This window comes from Stegostoma tigrinum, chromosome 3 (assembly GCF_030684315.1).
Source record: "Stegostoma tigrinum isolate sSteTig4 chromosome 3, sSteTig4.hap1, whole genome shotgun sequence".
Classification (NCBI taxonomy): Eukaryota; Metazoa; Chordata; class Chondrichthyes; order Orectolobiformes; family Stegostomatidae; genus Stegostoma; species Stegostoma tigrinum.
This window is the reverse complement of record NC_081356.1, coordinates 131,876,794-131,900,386: the sequence shown is the minus strand read 5'-3', so window position 1 is coordinate 131,900,386 and position 23,593 is coordinate 131,876,794. Positions and strand designations below refer to the sequence as shown.

General features: G+C 45.5%; 1 protein-coding gene across 4 annotated transcripts in view; it reads left to right on the top strand.

Moving 5' to 3' along the window:
* The first annotated feature begins 254 nt into the window (after positions 1-254).
* Positions 255-23,593, top strand: part of nat8l (N-acetyltransferase 8-like) — an 85,321-nt gene continuing 61,982 nt past the window's right edge. For 2 of the 4 annotated variants that reach the window (XR_009445618.1, XM_048528366.2), the window contains exons 1-2: positions 1,659-2,114; positions 6,530-6,694. Coding sequence is in view for 3 of the 4 variants with exons in the window: in XM_048528366.2 (XP_048384323.1) it covers positions 1,718-2,114; positions 6,530-6,694 (562 nt within the window). In the remaining variant the exon portion in view is untranslated. Of the gene's footprint in view, positions 1,095-1,259; positions 1,305-1,658; positions 2,115-6,529; positions 6,695-23,593 lie in introns of those variants that run through there. The other 2 variants (XM_048528367.2, XM_048528368.2) reach the window with 2 other exon arrangements.

Genomic DNA, 23,593 nt, shown 5'->3' with positions numbered 1-23,593 from the left:
GCGTGTTTGTTTGTGTGTGTGTTTGTGTGCATTTGTGAGAAATAGGTGCTTGTATGAGTGAGTTAGTGTGTGTAGATTGTAAATGAGTCTCTGTGTAACTGAATGTATCAGTGCGTATGAGTATATATGTGTGTGTGTTAGAGAGTGTAAGCGTGTGTGACTGAGTGTGAGTCAGTGTGTGCGTGTGAGAGAGCGAGAAAGAGAGAGAGAGAGACAGACGGGGTGGGCAGGTGGGAAGCACGCATTAAGTACAGTGAAGGAGTAACGCTGGGAACAGCGATGACTGTTTGGTGTATTTTGGACTGCAGTGTCAACGCTGTTTGGGATTAGCCGGATAGACAGGCGCAAAGAATCACCCTCGGACCCGGGGGGCACTGAGAGAGGCAGAGAGAGACAGGCACAGAGGAGAGAGAGAGACAGAGACAGAGAGACAGAGAGGCAGACAGAGATAGACAGACAGAGAGACAGAGACAGAGAGACAGACAGAGATAGACAGAGAGACAGAGACAGACAGACAGACAGAGGGAGACAGACAGTGACAGAGAGACAGAGACAAACAGAGAGAGAGACAGAGAGAGAGGCGGGGAGAGAGAGAGAGAGAGACAGAGAGACAGACAGAGAGAGAGAGGGAGAGAGACAGACAGACGGAGAGGGAGGCGAAGAGAGAGAGACGGAGCGACAGAGATACAGAAAGAGAGAGAGAGGTAAAGAGAGAGAGACGCATACACAGAGGAGAGGCGGACAGAGAGAGAGAGAGCGAGACAGGGGAAGGCAGAGACAGAGAGAGACACAGAGAGTGAGACGCATTTACAGAGGAGAGCCGGAGAGAGAGAGAGAGAGAGAGTCAGAGGATGGACAGAGAGCGGGTGGTGGATTAAATCCTTGGGTGGGTTGGAGCATTCACTCCTGACCCTACAAACTGTCCCTTCTTTTCAGGCAGACAGTAAAACTCCTTTTCAGTTGTGGGGGCGGGAGTCTGGGGGAGCGAAATGAGATTTATCATCCATCTCACACGAAGAGGAGATTCGACACTGAAATGTGTAATGATATGAAATGAAAGCGGGTTCCTCCCTCTCACAGATGCCAGCCTGAAGGTCTCACTGCAAATATCTTTCTATGGAATAAAGACACCCCCCCCATAAAAAAAATAGACAGTGGTCTGTAAGCGGGAGGGAGGGTGGGGAGGAGAGAGTGAGAGAGGGCTTCATCCTGAGTCGCCACCCTCCGGATCACATGAAGTTTGTGGTGGGTGGGGGGACAGAAGGACGCAGAGACGCGTTATCTGTATAAAAGCAGCGAAGCTGGTACCCCCCCGGTTTAAAAAGCCGGGATAGAGCGAGGGCAGCTTTTCTTGCAGAGGCTGTGCGCTGTAGGGGAGGGGGGGTAAATTACCAGGGATCGGGGGGAGGGAAAGGGAGTGGGGGGGCTTTCTGTGTCTCTGTCTCTCTCTCTCTCTCTCTCTCTCCATTTCCCTAGCATCTCTCCCCCTCCCTCCTTGTCTCTCTCTCTCCCTCCCTGCTCTGCCCAGTTTCTTTGCTTTGCCTGTGTGTGTGTGTGTTGGGGGGGTTAGGGGGGAAGGAGCCTGTGTGTGTGTGTGTGTTGGGGGGGGTAGGGGGGAAGGAGCCTGTGTGTGTGTGTGTTGGGGGGGTAGGGGGGAAAGGAGCCTGTGTGTGTGTGTGCATATATATATATATATATACACATATATTTGGTGTATATGCAGTTTCTGCCTTGCGACATGGTCTGTGAGACGAAGATGGTAGCGGATGAGGATATACCGGCCTCGAAAGGGGACGCGATCGCCGCTTCCAGCCAAATGTGGTCCCCAGCTCCTCCGCCGCCTTCCCCGGCTCCAGCCTCGGCTCCAGCCGGCCCCGAAGCGTCCCCGGTCCCAGCGCCGTCTCCGTCTCCGTCCCCGGGGGGAGCAGGAGGCGGCGGCCAGCGCCGGGGAAACAAGCCGGAGCCGGTGCTGCTGATCCGGGAGTTCGAGCCCGGTGACCGGCCGAGCGTCCGCCGCATCTTCCGAGAGGGTATTCTGGAGCGGGTCCCCAACACGGCGTTCAGGGGCTTAAAGCAACAGCCTGGTACCCTACTGCTTTACTTCTGCTTCACCGGTAAGCGAGATCTGTGCTTCAGTCTCACCCCCTCCAATTTCTTCTAACCCCGTCTCCCATCTCTCACACCCCCCCCCCCCCATATGTATATATAATGTTCACCTTTTGCAAGGATCAGTGAGGGGCAAACGCACTGTTCATCTTATATACACATATAGGGTTTATTTTATATATGGGGTTTACTATATTTAAGGTTTATTTTCTTTATGGGGTGATTTTATATAAGGTTTATTTTACATATAGGGTTTATTATGTATGAAGTTTATTATACAAAGGGCTTATTATATATCAGGTTTATTTTAAACACATATGTAGGGTTTATTTTATATATAGGGTTTTTAAAATATATAGTTCACTGCATTTGGTACTGTTTAATAGTTGTTTTTAAATATCAGAGAGATAAAACCTGGCCATTTTTAATGCCCAGGTTTCAGCCTCTTTGGAGAAACAGTTATGTTTGTGTGTGTGTGTGTGTGTGTGTGTGAGCGGAGCGTTGCTGCTTGCTGGACGGGCGCTATACTGCAGGAGATGCGCGCCCCCCGGGGCTGCCCTCCATCCTCCGCCGTTCCCCGCCAATGGCTCCAACCGCGGCTCTTACTGGGGACCAGGGTCCGACACCACCGTCCCGCTGAGCACTCCATGTTCAGGTTACCACATGGTTAATCTGACCTGCCGTGCTCCAGTCTACACCCCCTCCCCTTCACTGGCATCGTCATTCTAACTCAGTAACCGCGTTCATACCGTGTACTCTGAACAAAACCGTTTGTCCAACTCGTCACTATGCATGTACCCAGATCCTTCCCCATACCTAGTACCCAGGCCCATCACCATACCCATTACCCAGACCCTTCCCCAGACCCATTACCCAGACCCTTCCCCATGCCCATTACCCAGACCCTTCCCCATACCCATTACCCAGACCCTTCCCCATGCCCATTACCCAGACCCTTCCCCAGACCCATTACCCAGTCCCTTCCCCATACCCATTACCCAGACCCTTCCCCAGACCCATTACCCAGACCCTTCCCCATACCCATTACCCAGACCCTTCCCCAGACCCATTACCCAGACCCTTCCCCATGCCCATTACCCAGACCCTTCCCCAGACCCATTACCCAGTCCCTTCCCCAAACCCATTACCCAGTCCCTTCCCCAAACCCATTACCCAGTCCCTTCCCCAAACCCATTACCCAGACCCTTCCCCATACCCATTACCCAGACCCTTCCCCAGACCCATTACCCAGACCCTTCCCCATGCCCATTACCCAGACCCTTCCCCAGACCCATTACCCAGTCCCTTCCCCAAACCCATTACCCAGTCCCTTCCCCAAACCCATTACCCAGACCCTTCCCCATACCCATTACCCAGACCCTTCCCCATACCCATTACCCAAACCCATTACCCAGACCCTTCCCCATACCCATTACCCAGACCCTTCCCCATGCCCATTACCCAGACCCTTCCCCAGACCCATTACCCAGTCCCTTCCCCAAACCCATTACCCAGGCCCATCACCATACCCATTACCCAGACCCTTCCCCATACCCATTACCCAGATCCTTCCCCAGACCCATTACCCAGACCCTTCCCCAGACCCATTACCCAGACCCTTCCCCATACCCATTACCCAAACCCATTACCCAGACCCATACCCAGTCCCTTCCTCATACCCATTACCCAGACCCTTTCCCATAGTCATTACCCAGACCCTTCCTCACACCCATTACCCAGACCCTTCCTCATACCCATTACCCAGACCCTCCCCCATAGTCATTACCCAGATCCTTCCCCATAGTCATTACCCAGACCCTTCCCCATACCCATTACCCAGACCCTTCCCCATACCCATTACCCAGACCCTTCCTCATACCCATTACCCAGACCCTTCCCCATACCCATTACCCAGGCCCTTCCCCAAACCCATTACCCAGACCCTTCCCCATACCCATTACCCAGGCCCTTCCCCATACCCATTACCCAGACCCTTCCCCATACCCATTACTCAAACCCATTACCCAGACCCATATCCAGTCCCTTCCTCAAACCCATTACCCAAACCCATTACCCAGACCCATACCCAGTCCCTTCCTCATACCCATTACCCAGACCCTTTCCCATAGTCATTACCCAGACCCTTCCTCTCACCCATTACCCAGACCCTTCCTCATACCCATTACCCAGACCCTTCCTCATACCCATTACCCAGACCCTTCCCCATACCCATTACCCAGACCCTTCCCCATACCCATGTACCCAGACCCTTCCTCACACCCATTACCCAGACCCTTTCCAAAACCAATAATGTATCCTTTCTAATATACTCTTAACATGGTTCTGTTACCCATACACTTTACCCATGTACTTGTACCGTCACTCATATTACTATCATGGTACCCTTCTCCAAGTATCCCTAGCATTGTTCCTCTTAACCATGTTCGTTACCCAGTTTCATTTTACCAATAGACCCTCACTCATGTAGCCTGACATGAACCCATTCCCATGTACCCACACTCATGTACCCAGCTCAATGTACCCAGTTTGCAATTAACATGGTTACTTTACCAGTGTAGCTTTCCCATGGTAAGCTTTACCCAGGTTACCACCAGCATATGGTGTCATGGTGTCTGTTCCCAGATTCCTTTACCATACCTACCACTACTGAGAGAAGGGCCCAGACCTGAAACATCAGCTTTCCTGCTCCTCTGATGCTGCTTGGCCTGCTGTGTTCCTCCAGCTCTACACCTTGTTATCTCAGATTGTCTAGCATTGGCAATTTCTACTATCTCTGAGACTGTTTCATGTCTCTTTGCTATTCCTTTGGCCACTCTGTATTTGCTGTCCATATCTTACATACGCTCAGATGCCGTGGGAACAGACCACCCACCCACCTCTGCTCACAGAGAGGGGTAACAATCCAGTGGGAATTTTTATGTCTCTCTCCATCATATCACCCCCTTAGTTGCTACTGTGATGAGTATCGCACCCTGCCCTCCTGCAGTCCTCAAGAACAGATACCATGACACCATATACTGGTGGTATTTGACAGACATGCTGCATGGCATAGTCATGACACTGTGTGTGTGTGAGAGAGAGAGAGTGAGTGTGTGTGTGTGTGTGTGAGAGTGTGTGTGTGTGTGCATGAGAGAGAGAGAGACAGAGTGAGAGTGTGTGTATGTGTGTTTGAGAGAGAGTGTGTGTGTGAGTGAGAGAGAGAGAGAGACTGTGTGTGTGTGTGTGTGTGTGTGTGTGTGTGTGTGTGTGTGAGAGTGTGTGTGTGTGCATGAGAGAGAGAGAGACAGAGTGAGAGTGTGTGTATGTGTGTTTGAGAGAGAGTGTGTGTGTGAGTGAGAGAGAGAGAGAGACTGTGTGTGTGTGTGTGTGAGAGTGTGTGTGTGAGAGTGTGTGTGTGTGTTTGTGTGTGTGTGTGCATGAGAGAGAGAGAGACAGAGTGAGAGTGTGTGTATGTGTGTTTGAGAGAGAGTGTGTGTGTGAGTGAGAGAGAGAGAGAGACTGTGTGTGTGTGTGTGTGTGTGTGTGTGTGTGTGTGTGTGTGAGAGTGTGTGTGTGTGCATGAGAGAGAGAGAGACAGAGTGAGAGTGTGTGTATGTGTGTTTGAGAGAGAGTGTGTGTGTGAGTGAGAGAGAGAGAGAGACTGTGTGTGTGTGTGTGTGTGTGTGTGTGTGTGTGTGTGTGTGTGTGTGAGAGTGTGTGTGTGTGCATGAGAGAGAGAGAGACAGAGTGAGAGTGTGTGTATGTGTGTTTGAGAGAGAGTGTGTGTGTGAGTGAGAGAGAGAGAGACTGTGTGTGTGTGTGTGTGTGTGTGTGTGTGTGTGTGTGTGTGTGTGTGTGTGTGTGTGCGGCAATGAACAAACATTAGTATTAAAAGTTGAAATACAACCAAAGATTGCTCCTAATTCCACTGCAGATCTTTTTCAAACAATGTCACGTTTCTGAGCTGTTTGCTGGTATAATATTAAATGTGGGGACACAGTGTGTAATGAGGTAAGGACATTATGGTAGAAGATGCCACACAGTTTGCCATGCCTCTCAACAGTCCCTGTGTTAACAATTTGACTGAACTGTTGTTTAAATGATGTGGTCAGTTTTGATGATAGAACAGGTTTAAAATAAAAACGCAGTACATAACTGCGTTTGGGGACTCTTGTGAACATCTCCTGCAGTTGAAACAACGAGTTATGTAAGTATATATACACACATATATATATATATATAGGAATTATTACTTTCCAAATATCAATATGGGCAGTATTATGGGCATGTATATATTTATATGTGTGTGCGTGTGCGCGTGTGAGTGTGCGTGTGTGTGTGTATCCTTTGGGGTTGTTCCGAAATAAACACTTCATTCTCTTTTCTGACAGGTATCGTTTATTTCTCTCCCTTGTCTCCATAGTAATGTGCTTTTATCTGACCAAGTCCGCGCTGCTGACCTGCTGTGTGCCCACCTTACTATTGGGCATGAGATATTACTACAGTAGGAAAGTTATCCTCAGCTATCTTGAGTGTGTGCTACAAACCGACATGTCAGATATAGAGCAATATTACATGAAACCTGCAGGTGAGTTCTGTATTTTCAGAAACATAGGGGAGGAAGCGTGGGTGATTTTATTTTTCTGTTTTATTTCTTCTGTCATTTTAAAATCCTGTGAGTTAAAATTATATTTTGCTGGAAGCTTTCAGTGATGATGTGGGGAAAACAACATTAAAATTGATGAGCTTTGCTTCAGATATTGGTAAAATGATACAATTTGTGTTACGTTAAATGTTCACCTTGTCGTTTATTTTTAAATCATGGTGCCTCACAATCACTAGAGCTTGAGTTTCTGTCGATTTTAAGAAAATAATCTTCCCTGACAAGCTATCGGCGTTTTTGGGGGGGAGGAGTTCCACTGAAATGTTCAAACCTGAGATCGATAAATTGTTGCTGCATGGAGATACTGAGGGATGTGGAACAGGGGCGAGTGAATCAAGTGAGGTTTAGATTGGATGGAGGTACGTGTTCAGGGGGCTGAATAGTCTTCTCATGTGGTGATGTATTTGTGCAAAACCCCAACCACAGTCATCCTTCTGAGCAGTTCCTCATTATTACAAACGACAGTGAGCAAGAATGAAGGCTTAATACCAGCTACTTGCCGTCAGGAAGTAGAGAATGATGTATGTATATATGACCATAAAACCAAAAGACGTAGGGGCAGAATTAGGCCTTTCAGTAGATTGATTCTACACCACCATTTGATCATGGCTGATATGTATCTCATCTCCATTCTCCTGCCTCTTCCCTGAAACCCCATGATCCCCTTACTAATCAAGAACCTCTCTATCTCTGTCTTAAATACACTCAGTGACTTGGTATCCACAACCTTCTGTGGCAATGAGTTCCACGGACTCCCCACCCTCTGGCTGAAGAACTGCCCCTCATCTCAGTTCTAAAGGGTCATCCCTTCACTCTGAGGCTGGGCCCTCAGGTTCCAGTCTCACCTGTTGAGTGGAAGCGTCTTCTCCACGTCCACTCCATCCAGGCCCCCCAGTATTCTGTTAAGTTTCAATGTAGAGGGAGAAAATAAATGAGCTAGAGTGGATTGGGGGTGAGGGGAGGAATGGGAGGGTTGAGGGCTACAGCTGAGTTCAAGCCATCGTTAGATTTAAACAACAAACTGTTCAGGCCTGTTGAGCAAATCAAGCCTCACTGCTGCTAGAGCCAGAAATATTGTCTTGTGAAGCCCCAATTCTATCCTGCCAGTTTAGTAACAGCATATTTACTAGTTTCACTTGCCTATTACAAACAGTTCAATGTGCGTAAGTTTGTCTTGTTAAGAAATGAACAGGCTGTTGACTCTTAAGAAGATCCCAAGCATTCCTTAATGCTGAGCTGCCTACAATGTTGTTCCTTGTATAAGAATGTTGCCATTGTTTTCAAATAGGAATTTCGGATACAGCAGAAATAGTGATTTTGTGTCTGTATTTTTCAGTTTAATATTGTACTGAAATGGGACTTTACTTGTAACATTTCTGTGGTTACTCCTGTGTCTGAAAAATGTACTACCCCAGCAGTTTAAGCTAACAAAGTAGGAACACAAACAGAAATTGCTGGAGAAACTCGGCAGGTCTGGCAACATCTGTGGAGAGATCTTAACTCTGTTACTTTCTTCACAGATGCTGCCAAACCTGCTGATATTCTCCAACAATTTCCATTTTTTTTTCTGATATTCAGCATCCACAGTGCTTTGTTTTATTGTAGCAAATTGTAGGAGTTTCGTGTTTTTTGTGATTTATCAATTAATTTAACAGACTAAGAATGGACTATAAATGTAACATCTATGATATCAAGATTAGCACTCCATGTGGTCTCCCATCCTATTTCCAGTCCACACATTCATGGTCCCTCTTTGCTACTAACCATCGATTGATATGAAGTAGTGTGTCTTCTTATTGGAAATGTTTACAGAAAATAATTTTAAAATAGCGCACCATCATCATTTTAAATGTGTGCATTGGTGAAAATATTTCCAGACCCATTCAGCGTCACTCATGCATGTGCTCACACACACACACACACACACACACACACACAAACACACACACACACACACACACACACACACACACACACACACACACACACACACACACACACATCTGTGAGAAAGACTTAACACCTCAGCCTTCTGTAAAATCTTGGTTAGGGCACATGTAAGAGCTTAAGAATGAACGTTTTTCAGCCAGGAGGAAATATATAATGGAGTTCGTTGGGGTTGAATGTTCAGACCATACCTTCCTGTTATATATATTTATGAGGAATACGGGGAGGGAAATGGTCACAGCATTCCGTTTCATAATTTTCTGATTACACAAATCTGGATGTCACTGTGAGGAATACTGTGATTAATCTCAGGTCAGAGAGAGGTAGAGAGATCTCTGGTGAAATTTAATGCAGATCAGTGAAAATGATTCATTTTTGGTGGAAAAAAATGAGGAGAGGCAATTAAAGGGGATAATTCCAGAGGAAAGACTTGGGGGAACATGTGAATAATTCATTCCAGGTGGTAAGTCAGGTTAGGGGTGTGGTTAATAACAAAACGTATGGGATACTGGGCTTATAATTAGGGCCATGGAGAGCAAAAGCAAGGAATTATACATGACTGCTGTAAAACTTGGTTCTGCCTCAACTGGAGGCCGATGGAATAACATTGGAAATGGAGTGGAAAATAGTCCAGGAATGAAAAAATTCAGCTATCAGGATAGGTTGGTGAATGCCCTTGGAGCAGAGAAGATTAGGAGGAATTTTAAGTGAGGTTTTCCAAATAAAGAGAGGTCTGGACAAAATAGGTCACGAGAAACTGTTCTCATTGGTGGGAATGTCAACAACCTGAGGACATTAATTTAAACTGATTGGCTAAGGAAACGTGTTTTTTTCATAGCAAGCGGATAGGGAGGGTCTGGAATGCTCTAAATGAAAGCACGATAGAGGGAGAATCAACTGGGGCTTTCAAAAAGGAATTAGCCAAATCATCTGAGTAGAAAAAAATTGTTGATTATGAAGGAAAAGTCATTGGAGAGGATTATGTGAGTTGCTCTTGGAGACAAGTTGGATGAAATGACCACCTCTTGTACTGTAGTCATTCTCAAATTCTATAAGAACACAGGCAACTGGAACGGATGTAGGCCCTTCAGCCCCTCAATCATGCTCTCCCATTCAGTACAAGAACAGTTGGTTTGTTCCTTACCTCCCTAGAGCCTTTGATTCACTTGCGGTTCAAAAACTTGCCTAACTCAGCTTTAATTTATTCAATGACCCAGCTCTATTGCTCCTTACAGAAGAGAATTCCAAAGATTACAACACTGGGACAAAATTTCTGTCCCTATTCTTTACTCAGAAATTGTTGCCCCTTCTTCTAGTTTCTTGCATGAGGGGCAAGACCTTGTTATTCATTCGGGATTATGATTTATGCTCGCTTGACCATTTATTGCTCGTCCCAAGTTGCCCTTGAGAAGGTGGTGAGGAGCTGTGTTGAACCATTACAATCCACATGTTAAGGTAAACCCACAATACCATGAAGGAGGAAATTCTGGGATTTTGACATGGCGACACTGAAGGAATGGCGATATTTTTCCAAGTCTGGATCGTGAGTAGCTTGGAAGGGAACACGTAGGTGATGGTGTTCCCATGTAACTGCTGCCCTTGTCCTTCCAGATGAAAGTAGTCATGAGTTTGGAAGGTACTCTCCATGGACCTTTGGTGAATTTCTGTTGTGCAAATTGTAGATGATGCTCACTGCTGCTACTGAGCGTGGGTGTTGGGGGGAGTGGATGCTTGTGGATATAGCACCAATCAAGAGGACTGCTTTGTCCTGGATGGTGTTGAGTTTCCTGAGTGTTATTGAGCCCAAGCTTGATTAGACAAGTGGCATGGGACAATGATTCACAAGGTGTTACCAGGACTGTATCTATCAGGAAAAGAAATAAACATTTTGGGGCTCTTTATGGTGATTTATGACTTAAACTGGTCAAGGGCATATGCAAAGATGATGCTACCACATATGAATGAGACCATAATCAACACCAATAAAACGTTGAGGAAAACCTTCTTCACTCAGGAATGGGTTTAGAATCTTGCTGCCATGTGGCAAGTAACATGATAGTTGAGTATCATAGATGTTTCTAATCATCCGCTTCAGAAGTGATATTACACACCTCTGGAGCCAAGCCAGTGGGAACTGAATCTCGTAGCTCAAAAGCAGGGACATTACCATTACAGTACAAGAGCCCCTAGAAGTGGTTGAGTGATGAAATTTTCCGATTAACCTGGTCAGTGATGTTAGTGCATGCCTCTGGAGCAAGTGGGACTTTAAAAATTGACAGAATGTAGGCATCACCGGCCCTGGCCAGATTTTATTGTCTACCCTTAATTACCCAGAGGGAAGTTAAGAGCCAGCCATATTCCTGTGGGTCTGGAGTCACATGTAGATATGAAGTGAGCCAGTTTCCTTCCCCTAATATGAGCCAAATGGCTATTTCCTGATCATTGACAATGATCATCACGAGACTCTCGATTCATGATTATCAATGGATTCAAATTCCATCATCTGGCTACGTTAGGATTTGAATCTTGTTTGCTGGATGATGAGTCCAAGTGACAGAACTACTAGGCTATTGCATCCTGAGTGCCCAGGCCTCCTTGCACCAGAGATAGGGACACTACCAGTGCACCACAAGTGCCCTTTTAGTTGTGTAGCATAAGACGTACTTAATTGGAAGATGTCAGATGTCACATGACAGCAGGTGTTAGTCCAAGGGGTTGATTTGAATCACAAGCTTTTGGAGCACTTCATCACCTGAAAGTTTGTGATTTCAAATAAACCTGTAGGACTATAACCTGGTGTCATGTGATTTCTGACTTTGTCCACCCCAGTCTAACACAGGCACCTCCACATCTTAACTGGAAGATGGGTAACCAGAGGCGCGGCTCAGTGAGAGACAGGTTTCAGGAGGCTCGTAGGAGGCAAACAGGCTGTGTCACTGCTGTTGGCCTGATGTAACTCCATGTGTAGTAATATCAGAGTATCTTGATGAAGAGAGACTTGAGTTCATTGCATTCACCTTCCACGATCCTGCTCGTTGTCTGATATCACAGTCATGCAGTTATCGACAAGTCACGACAATCTACATCCACAGGCCTGGTTGCTTGGCCTAGATTTGTGAGGAATTGAATTGAATCTCGCTTCATCCCAGTCAAGTTAATTAAGCCTGTGATAATCGAGAGGATATTCTATCAGCTAATGAATAATTTAAAGTTGCATCATGCAACAGTAAATTAATAAGCACAGCACTGTCTATACTTCGCAAGAAGATTTGACTGTCTATACTCACATAATCCAACCAAAACATTGCATTGTCTCTGAGGATGCACAAGAAACAATATGCAGTGATGTATCATATACATAACAGTGTATAACACCTCATTAAACATTGTGCTACAATCCATCAAATAGGCATTCTCTTATTATTTCCCTATATGCACTGTTCATTAGGATGCAAGGGTATTGGATTATTCTCGAATGATAAAAGATTCCTGCATAACACCTTTCACAGACTTTACAAAGGAGCCAGTGACTGCTGAATCCAAAATTGGCTGAGAGGCAGGAAGGAGAGGGTAGAGGGATGTCTCTGTAATTAGAAGGGTTGGCACTGCTGCCTCACAGCCCTGGGGACACTGGCTCAATTCCACCTTTGGGTGACTGCCTGTGTCTGTGTGGATTTCCTCCCCCAGCCCCAGGATGTGTGGGTTAGGTGGATTGGCCATGCGAAATTGCATGCAGTGTTTGGGGATGTGTTGGCTACAGGTTATAAGGTTAGGACAAGGGGTTGGTCTGGGTAGGTGGGTTGATGTGGATTTGATGGGCTGAATGGCCATCTTCCACACTGAAGAAATTTCTTTTAAAAATTCTGCAGTTTCACAGGGCCCTTGCTGTTTGTGGTGTATATTAATGATTTGGACTTGAATATAGGAGAATGATCAAAAAGTTTACTGATGATATGAAAAGGGTGGTAAATAGCAAGGATGCTAGCAACAGACTGTTGGAAGATATCAATGGACTGGTCAGTTGGGCAGAGCAGGGAGAAAGGAATTCAACCTGGAAAAAGTGTGAGGGAATGCACTTGCAAAGGGCTAACAAGGGAAGGGATGAAGCCATGAATGGGAGTACCCTGAAAGGTGCTGAAGGTCAGATGGTGTGTAAGCTCACAGAGCCTTGAAGGGGGCACAGCAGGTAAATGAGGTGATTAAGAAGGTTGAAGAGAAACTTGGCATTGTTGTTTGAGGCATACAGGGACAGTGAGGTTACGATGGAACTGTGCACAATGCTGGTTAGGCCACATTTAGAGAACTGCGTGCAGCCTGATCACTGTGTTATGGGATGGATGTGATTGCACTAGAGAGGTTGCAGAGGAGATTTAGCAGGATGCTGCCTGGCTGGAAGGGTCTGAGCAATGAGAAATGTTTGGATAGGCTAGGGTTGCTTCGCTTGAAGCAGTGAAGGTTGAGAGTAGACCTGATACAGGTGGATAAGATTAAGAGGGGTACAGATAGGAAGGCACTTTTTTCAATAATAGAGGGGTCAATAACAAGGAGTAGAGGTGTAAAGTAAAAGACGGAAGGTAGAGGGGAGATTTGAGGGGGAAATGTTTTCAGACACAGGCTGGTGGGACACAAGAACTTACTGAAAAAGTTGAGTCAGTTCGTCCAGGTCTGTGGGCCAAAAGTTGGATAATAGGACCAGTGAAGCCAGATCGTTGATGGCCATTGCAACACTGTGGGCTGAATAGCCTGAATCAAGCGTGTATAATGCATATGCATGTTGAAATATAGCAGTTAATTTACTTTCAGCAAGCTCTCTTGAGCAGGATATAAATTAAGAGCAGGATTTGGCCCTTCAGCACGTCAAACCCACCCTTTCACTTGATAAGATCATGACCAATCTGATAGTGCCTCAACTGCACGTTCCTGCCTACCCTGATACTCTGACTGTCAAGAATTTCTTCAGCTGCCTTGAAAACTCCCAATAACTCAGCCCTCGTCACTCTCTGGAGATGAGAGATCCACGAACTAATGCAAGGAAATTTTTATTCATCTTAGCCATAAATGGGATATCCCTTTAGTTTTAAACTGTGTCACTGAGTTCTACTCTCTCTCACAATGGGAAATATCTTCTCAGTGATCACTTTGTCTGTTCACAGTCTTATATGTTTCAATAAGATAAACTTGTCATTTCCCTACACACCAATGAATACAGGTCCAACCTGCCCTAAGGTAACTCAACATCCTAGAAATCTCCAAACCCCTGCTCATGTGCATAAGGAAACTAAAACCCAATACAGTTCTCTCAAATTATCTCACGAATGCCCTGTACAACTGTAGCAAAATATCCCCTTTATGCTTCATTCACCTTGTAATAAATGACATGATTCATTTGGCCTTTTGATCACTTGAAGTACATATGTACCAAGTACCAGGACACACAGATCCCTCTGTACTGCAAAGTTTTGCAACATCTGTCCATTTCAATATTTGCTAAATGCTATGTCATGCTGCTTTTCTATTCATCCTGTCAAGTGGACGAGTTCACATTTTCCCACATTACACTTCATCCAGAAATTTTTTTTTACACACTCACTTAACCTGTCCGTGTCCCTTTGCAGACTTCTTATCTCTTCATCTGACTTTCCTTTGTGTCATCAGCAAAACTAGCAAACATATATTTGGTTTCAGCTTCCAAGCCACTGATGTGGATTGTGAATATTTGAGGCCCTAACACTGATTCTTATGGCATACCACTTATAGAGTCACAGAATCATACAGCATGGAAATAGAACCTTTCGTCCAACAAGTCCATGCCGAACTCATCCCAAAAATCCCAAACTAAACTCGTCCCACCTGTCTGCGTTTGGCCCATTTCCCTCTGAAACTTTCCTATTCATGTACTACCCAAATGCCTTTTTGATGTTATAATTATGTCCACACCTACCTCCTCCTCAGGAAGTTCATTCCACATGCAAACCACCCTCTGTGTAAAACCCCATGTCTTTGTTTTAAATTTCTCTCTTTCTCAGCTTAAAAACATGCCCCCACTTGTGTTGCCAACCCACAATTGACCCTTCCTTAATAGCTAATGGGTCCTCTATGCTGTTACTGCTGTCATCATGAGCTCACATTTTGTGTTATTTTGTTACAATCCCAGCTGATGTTATGATCAGACAATCAGATCCCTGACTGAAATCTCATTTGATAGGTCATATTCTGCGCTTTTTTTATTTGACAAGGTGGTCTTTCAGTTAAATACAAGCACAGAACGCTGCAGATTTAGTTCTGGTCGGAAGTTAATTACTCAAATTAAATAAGCATAAATTAGAATAAACTAAGATACTTGCATAAAACATAACTTGAAAGATATCAAAACATAGAGTAAAAACGCAATTGCATCTTTCCCAACACTATCATTTTGCAGCACCAAACATCAGAGTGAGAGCTTGGCCTGCTGTGTTCATCCAGCCTCACATTTTATTATCAGAGTGAGAGAGATCTCTTTACTGATACATCCATAGCTTTGATTTAACTGTTTCTTTCAATTGCCGGGTGAGGGTTTGATAGCCTTTTGGCTCAGTTGGCTGGATGGCTGGTTTTGAGATGCAGAGTAATGCCAATGCCACAAGTTCAATGCCTTCACTGGCTAAGGTTACTATGAAGGGCTCTCCTTTTCAACCTCTCCCCCTTGCCTGAGGCATGGGCACCCTCAGGTTAAACTAACATGAGTCGTCTCTCTCTATCTCTCTCTTTCTCTCTCTCTACAACGAGAAAGCAGCCCTATGGCCTGGTAGGATTATGTTGATTGATGATGCCAACATCATCAAAGACCCCCTCCTGCCCTGGTAATGCTCTCCTACAACCTCTTCGGTCAGGCGGAAGATACAGAAGCTTGAACATGCACACCAGCAGGTTCAAGAACAGCTTTTTCCCTGCTGTTGTTAGACTGCCAAATAGACCTCACTAATTCCTAATCTAATGTTGATCTTTCTTTGTTCACCTCCTGTACAGCCATAACCCTATGTGCCTTTCTCTGTATGAGCACCCTATAATTTGTATGACCTTGTATGTTATGATCTGCCTGTACTGCTCGCAAAACAAAACTTTTCACTGTAATTAGGTACATGTTACAACAATAAACCAAATAAAATTGAATCAAATCAACCCACTCTGGGATAATGAATTCTACAGACCCTTTGTGGGAAGTAATTCCTCTATTCTCTGTTTTAAATCTGCCACCCTTTACCAACATTAAACTCCATCTGCTAAATTTTAGCCCATTAACTTGGTGCTACTCCTCACAGAATTTTATACCTCTTCTTTCTGATTTTAGTTATCTACAAATGGTTTACCCCCTACAGGATTTTTTTTCCTCAAGAGAATGTATTTTTGGCACGTTTTATGAGATATATCCCAAATATCTGCCACCGCATGCCTTCTGTGCCATCCCTTGATCTAATTTTCTGATTCACTTTAACCAGCTCTCATCACCACACTTATTTAAGTTTCAAAGACTAGACTTCAACCCAGGCTTCTCTCCCTCAAACTGAATGCTTAGGTGCTTCAAGGTCAGACAATAATCCAGTCTCATGGCAAAGTCTGGGATCTGGAATGGCTTGCTCTCTGACTCTAGAACATGTTGCTTTAAGAAGCTGCCCTGAAAGATTATGAGCTCACTTTGCATATTATCTTTGTCAATCTAATGAAGCCCATCTATATTTAGAGTAAATTCACCCATGATTGTTGCTGGATCTTTCTGCCAAGACCCTTTTAGTTTTCTTGCCTGTTTGATACAATGTGACTGCTATTAGGGAGTCTGTAAACAGCTCCCAAAGAATCTTTCTCCCTTTAATATTTCTTATCTCAACCCAAATCGATTTGACATCTTAATAAAAGCAAAATATGGCGGGTGCTGGAGATTGAAATACAAAACTGAAAAGTCTGGAGAAACTCGTCAGGTTTGGCGTCTGTGTCGAGAGCAACAAAGTTAACATTTTGAGTCCAACATGACTTTCACAGGAGTGAGATTAGATTCAAAACATTAACGCTGTTTCTGTCTTCACAAATACAGCCAGATCTGCTGAGTTTTGCCAGCATTTTATGATTTTACATCCTGAATCAACACAGAGAGCCCTCCAACTAGCTTCCTGTCCTTCTGAAACATTATGAGCATTTGAATATTCAGGTCCCAGCCCTTATCACCTTGCAGCAATTTCTCTGTAATGGCTATCATTTAAATCAGAATGCATCAAACACTCAAACACACATGAAGATGCTGCTTGGCCTCAGATAACAAAGTGTGAAGCTGGATGAACACAGCAGGCCAAGCAGCATCTCAGCTGCACAAAAGCTGACGTTTCGGGCCTAGACCCTTCAACAGAAAAGGGGGATGGGGAGAGGGAACTGGAATAAATAGGGAGAGAGGGGGATGCGAATCGAAGATGGATAGAGGAGAAGATAGGTGGAGAGGAGAGTATAGGTGGGGAGGTGGGCAGGGGATAGGTCAGTCCAGGGAGGATGGACAGATCAAGGAGGCGGGATAAGGTTAGCAGGTAGGAAATGGAGGTGCGGCTAGAGGTGGGAGGAGGGGATAGGTGAGAGGAAGAACAGGTTAGGGAGGCGGGGATGAGCTGGGCTGGTTTTGGGATTTAGTGGCGGGAGGGGAGATTTTGAAGCTGGTGAAGTCCACATTGATACCATTGGGCTGCAGCGTTCCCAAGCGGAATATGAGTTGCTGTTCCTGCAACCTTCGGGTGGCATCACTGTGACACTGCAGGAGTCCCAGGATGGACGTCATCTAAAGAATGGGAGGGGGAGTTAAAATGGTTCACAACTGGGAGGTGCAGTTGTTTATTGCAAACCGAGCGTAGATGTTCTGCAAAGCGGTCCCCAAGCCTCCGCTTGGTTTCCCCAATGTAGAGGGAGCCACACCGGGTACAGTGGATACAGTATAGTACATTGGCAGATATGCAGGTGAACATCTGCTTAATTGGAAAGTCATCTTGGGGCCTGGGATGGGGGTGAGGGAGGAGGTGTGGGGACAAGTGTAGCATTTCCTGCTGTTGCAGGGGAAGGTGCCGGGTGTGGTGGGATTGGAGGGGAGTGTGGAGTGGACAAGGGAGTCATGGAGAGAGTGGTCTCTCCGGAAGGCAGACAAGGATGGGGATGGAAAAATGTCTTGGGTAGTGGGGTCGGATTGCTTGGCCTCCACACCTTGTTACCACACAACTTTAGAGCTGTCTTTTGTAGTGTTAACTGACAGTTAAAGGTTCCAGTGTTAACACCCCAATGCTATGGGATCTCTTACCTAGATTTACACAAGAAGATGGGGAAGGACCATTGTCAGCATCTCCAACAGTTGCTCAGTTTTCATAGAATCCCTACAGCATGGAAACAGGCCCTTCAACCCATAAGTCCACACTGAACCTTGGAGCATCCCACACAGACTCATCCCCCTAATCTATACACCCCTGAACACTACGGGCAATTTAGCATGGCCAATCCACCTAGCTGACCCATCTTTTGACTGTGGGAGGAAACCCACGCAGACACAGGGAGAACGTACAAACTCCACACAGACAGTCGCCTGAGGGTGGAATCGAACCTGGGTCCCTGGCACCGTGAGGCTGCAGTGCTAACCACTGAGCCACCGTGCCGCCCTTTTCCACTGTGTGATGCTGATCTTGACTTTCATGTTCAACCTCTGAGTGTCATATTTGCTAAATGCTGAATGTCATTATAACTGAGACACAACTGACACTTCACAGACTAAGGGGAGACAAGGGGTGTTCGGAGTTATCGGGAATTTTAACCAGAGCGAATAATGGGCAATCATTCCCACTGGTAAGAGGGATCGTATCAAAGGGCACCAATATAATTAGTTGATGACAATTCATGGGGGAAATAACAAGAATTATTGTCACACAACTAGAGTGGTCAGGGCGTGGAATGCTTCGCCGAGAGGGTAGTGGAGTCGGCCTTATTAGGGGCATTTAAATGGCTATTAGATAGGCATATGGATGGTGGTAAAAGGTTGGGGTGGAGTTTAGATAGACCTTAGGATTAGAGTAAAAATTTGGCACAACATCTGCACTGAAGGGCCTGCAATGTGATGTAATGTTCTATGTTCTTTGTACAACAAGTTACTGTGATCTGGAATGCACAGTCTGAACACTTGGTGAGAGCGAATCAAGTTTCAAATGAGAATGGGATACACACTTCCTGAGGAAATACATTCTGATCTCTGGGAGAAGTGCAGGAGGGTGCGACCAGGTGGATGTCTCTCTATCTGAAGAGCAGCTGGCTCTTTGTGACTCATGCCCCTATCGGTAATGTCTCCTTGATGCCTCCAAACCTCACTGTCCTGCATTATTTGCCCCTGGAGTGGGATTGGCCATTCACGGCTCAGCCCCATGTTCATTTGAAGATTGCTGCAAAGCATTTCCATCAAAGGAATTTGACATGTTTTGAAAAAGGTGTAACACTTTTGGGGTGCACGTTACAGGGTGATTCTGGGGTGTCTGCAACGATTTGAGTTTGACAGAGTGTGACTCGAGGAGCAAGTTTAGCCACTGAGGTGCTCCCTCACTGATTTCATGTTTCCTGAGATCTTACGATCAGAATCTCACGGTGACACTGGAAAGGGAAACGAAAGGGCCTTCCACAACAACAGGAGGCTCTGAACTACTTGGCAGATGTGGAAGTGCAGTAATTATCAATATCCCAAATGTTACCATTGACCAGAAACTCAACTGGATTTTCCACATAAACACAGAGGCTAGGAATCCCGTGGTGAGTAACTCGCCTCCTGACTCCCCAAAGCCTTTCCACCGTCCACGGGGCACAAGACAAGACTGTGATGGAATATTCTCCACAGGCACAGCCCCAACAACACTCAAGAAGCTTGACACCATCCAGGACAAAGCAGCCGCTTGATTGGCACCACATCCACAAACATCCCATTCCCCCCACCACCGACACTTAGTAGCAGCAGTGTGTACCATCTACAAGATGCACGGCAGAAATTCACCAAAGACCCTCAGAGAGCACCTTCCAAACCCACAACCACTTCTATTTAGAAGGACAAGGGCAGCAGATACATGGGAACACCACCATCTACAGGTTCTCCTCCACATCACTCACCATCCTCACTCAGAAACATATCACCATTCCTTCAGTGTTCTTGCTGTCATGAACTGATCATCACTAGGATGCTACTGAGCTGAAGAGGACAGGTTGTGGAGACTGATCTTGTGTTCCCTTGAATCTAGGAGATTGAGGAGTGATATGGTTTAATGGAAATGGTAGTGTAATTAGAGGGAGGCTATTTTGTCTTCTGGGAGTCCAGGAAATGGGAATCATCATAAAAATAATGGCAGGCTATTGTTAGAGGGTACTAGTGCTGTTGTGGTAATATCACTGACCAAGTCAGAGAATCTGGGTTAATAATCAGAGATTAATAATCTAAGGCAGCTGGTACTATTTATGTCCAATTACTACATCAACCATTGAAAGATAACCCCAGGAATGGTGACCAATCACTGACTGTGTTTCAAACACCCATCTTGGTGGTTAACAGTTGGAAGTGGGAGTTTTCTGCATTGAAATTGATAGATTTTCATTTGGAAGGAGTATGACAATTTCTGGGACCAGGACAGTTAAGATTCAGAAGATCTACGATCGAACTAAATATCAATAGACAATAGACAATAGGTGCTGGAGTAGGCCATTCAGCCCTTCAAGCCAGCACCACCATTCATTGCGATCATGGCTAATCATCCACAATCAGTATCCTGTTCCTGCCTTATCCCATAAGCTGATTGGCCTCCTCCAATTCTGTCCCAAAAAGCCAAAGATCCCCACAGTGTAGGGAAAGGCAGTCTGAGTGGAGTGATATATGCATGAGTACACAACACGGAGAACTGTTCACTTCCTGGATTTGGCAAAAAAGGGGAGTAATGGGGGTGAGAGTGTCCTGGAGAGAAACTCACCCTTAAACATTCCTGGGGTTAGCTTTCAACGGCTGATGTAGTAATTGAATATAAATAGTATCAGCTGTCTTCGAGGGATTTGAACCCACACCCTCCAAATTATTAACCAAGAATACTTGAGGGACTTGCCAGGGGAGATGTGGAAAGGTTGTTTCCCTGTGTGGGAGAATCTACAACCTGAGGGGCATCATCTCAGAGTAAAGGGTTACACATTTAAGACAGAGATGAGGAGGAATTTCTTCTTTAGAGGTAGTGAATCTGTGGAATTCTTTATCACAGAGGGCTGTTGAGATTGGATCACCAAATATATTCAAGCTGAAGTAGACAGATTTTTCATTAATAATGGAATTCAGGCCAAATTATGGCCAAATGACAGGAAGGTGAAATTGAGGATTAACAAATCATTTATGATTTCATTGAGTGCGGGACCAGATTTGATGGGCTAAATGGCCTCCTGCTCCCATGTCTCATGCTTTTTGTCCCACTGCAGTTAACTGCTGGTGAGAAAGTCCATGGGTGGTAACTTGAGTCAGCAGCAATTCTAGGCCTGAAATGGTCAATCGGACACCAGCCATGGGCCTTTAATTGTCACCTTCCAGATCATTATGAGGACCAACAAAGGTGGCTGATTTAACCAGGGGTACCTGTCTGCCAGATCTGGGGGCTGGCCTCCAAATGCCCCAAACAGGAGGGTGAAGCTAGGAAGGACATCTGAAAGCCAGCTCTCTGTCCTTGCCTCCAGTCTCCTGAGTCTTCTCACGCGTGACAAAAAGAAAATTGCCTTCTCACCCTTGGACCCCCTGAGGAGAAGCCTTGACGGCGGCACCCTTGAAACCCAGAAACTGCCGGTCTCTATTTGCTCTGTGGCTTCCTGTTACCTCAGTGTTGGTGCCTGGGATAAGGCAAGACACATGTCCTCACTTAAAAACCCATGTGGTTCAGTAATGTCCTTTAGGGAGGGAAATCTGCCATCCTTACCTAGCCCGGCCTATACTTGACTCCAAAACCACAACAATGTGGATGACTCTTAGCTGCCCCCTGGAATGGCACTAGCGAGCCAGTAAGTTCAAGTGGCGATTTGGGATGAGCAATAGATTCTGGCCAAGCCAGCAATATACAAAACCCACAAAAGAATAAAGTTTAAAAAGTCATTTTGAAAGATCTGCAGGACACTAATATTGAGAAAACAAAGCTACCTGCGATATTAATGGGACATAAATTACATGCATTTCCTGGAATTTATGATCTTCATCCCTGAGTGATGAAAGAGGTGGTTGATGGGATAGTATGTCGGCCATCTTTAAAATTCTTATACTCTCTAGAATGGCCGTTGCAGGTTGGAAGATGATGAGTGAAATCCAATTATGGTGGGTTCTGATATAACGCAATAGTTCCATTCTCGTCCATTCTCATGCATTCTCGCATGATATGAAAATTGTGAAATAGCCGTGCCGTATAAATTAATGGGGCTGGAATCACGTTACAGCCAATACAGGTAAGGAAAGTTCCCATTCTACAAATAGCGGTCTACAATCTTCAATTGCGTTAAAGCCAATTCACATTGAAGAAAGTAATAAAATGTGGGGCTGGATGAACACAGCAGGCCAAGCAGCATCTCAGGAGCACAAAAGCTGACGTTTCGGGCCTAGACCCTTCATCAGAGTGATGAAGGGTCTAGGCCCGAAACGTCAGCTTTTGTGCTCCTGAGATGCTGCTTGGCCTGCTGTGTTCATCCAGCCCCACATTTTATTATCTTGGAATCTCCAGCATCTGCAGTTCCCATTATCTCACATTGAAGAAACACACGTTACACCAGAACAGATGTATTTGACAACAAGGAGAGAGAGAAAATAGGGAAGAACAGACCTGTCAGTGTGGGATAGATGCTTGAATCTATGCAAAAGGACGCAGTAACTGGACACTTGGAAAATAATGGTTTGATTGGGTGGTTTCACCATGGATTCATGAAAGAGGAATCATACCTGAGAAACCTGCTGGAGTCTTTTGAGGGTATAACTAGCAGAACAGATAAGTGGGAATCAGTGGAAGTGGTGAGTTTAGTCTTTAATGAGATCCAGAAACAAAGGTTTGCAAACAAAATCAGAGCACATGAGATTGGGGGAGTACACTGGCATGGATTGAGAATGGGTTAACGGACAAAACAAATAGGAATAAATAATATCAGAGATAAGAGGAACTGCAGATGCTGGAGAATCTGAGATAACAAGGTGTAGAGCTGGATAAACACAGAAGGCTAGGCATTATCTTCGGAGCAGGAAAGCTGACGTTTCGGGCCTAGAACGTTCATCAGAAATGGGAGAGGGGAAGAGGATTCTGAAATAAATAGGGAGAGAGGGGGAGGCGGATAGAAGATGGATAGAGGAGAAGATAGGTGAAGAGGAGACAGACAAGTTAAAGAGGTGGGGATGGAGCCAGTAAAGGTGAGTGCAGGTGGGGAGGTAGGGAGGGGAAAGGTCAGTCCAGAGAGGACAGACAGGTCAAGTGGGTGGGATGAGGTTATTAAGTAGGAAATTGGGGTGCGGCTTGAGGTGGGAGGAGGGAATAGGTGAGAGGAAGAACAGGTTAGGGAGGCGGGAACTAGCTGGGATGGTTTTGGGATGCAGTGGGGGAAGGGGAGATTTTGAAGCTTGTGAAATCCACATTGATACCATTGGGCTGCAGGGTTCAGGAATAAATGATCCTTCTTTAGTTGGCCAGGCCGTGACTAGTGGGGTACCACTGGGGCCAACGCTGAGGCTTGATTTATTCACAATCTTTTCATAAATTCATTCATGGGATGAGGATGTCGTTGGCCAGGCAGCATCTATTGCCCATCCCTGATTGCCCAGAGGACAGTTAAGAGTCAACCACATTGCTGTGGGTCTGGAGT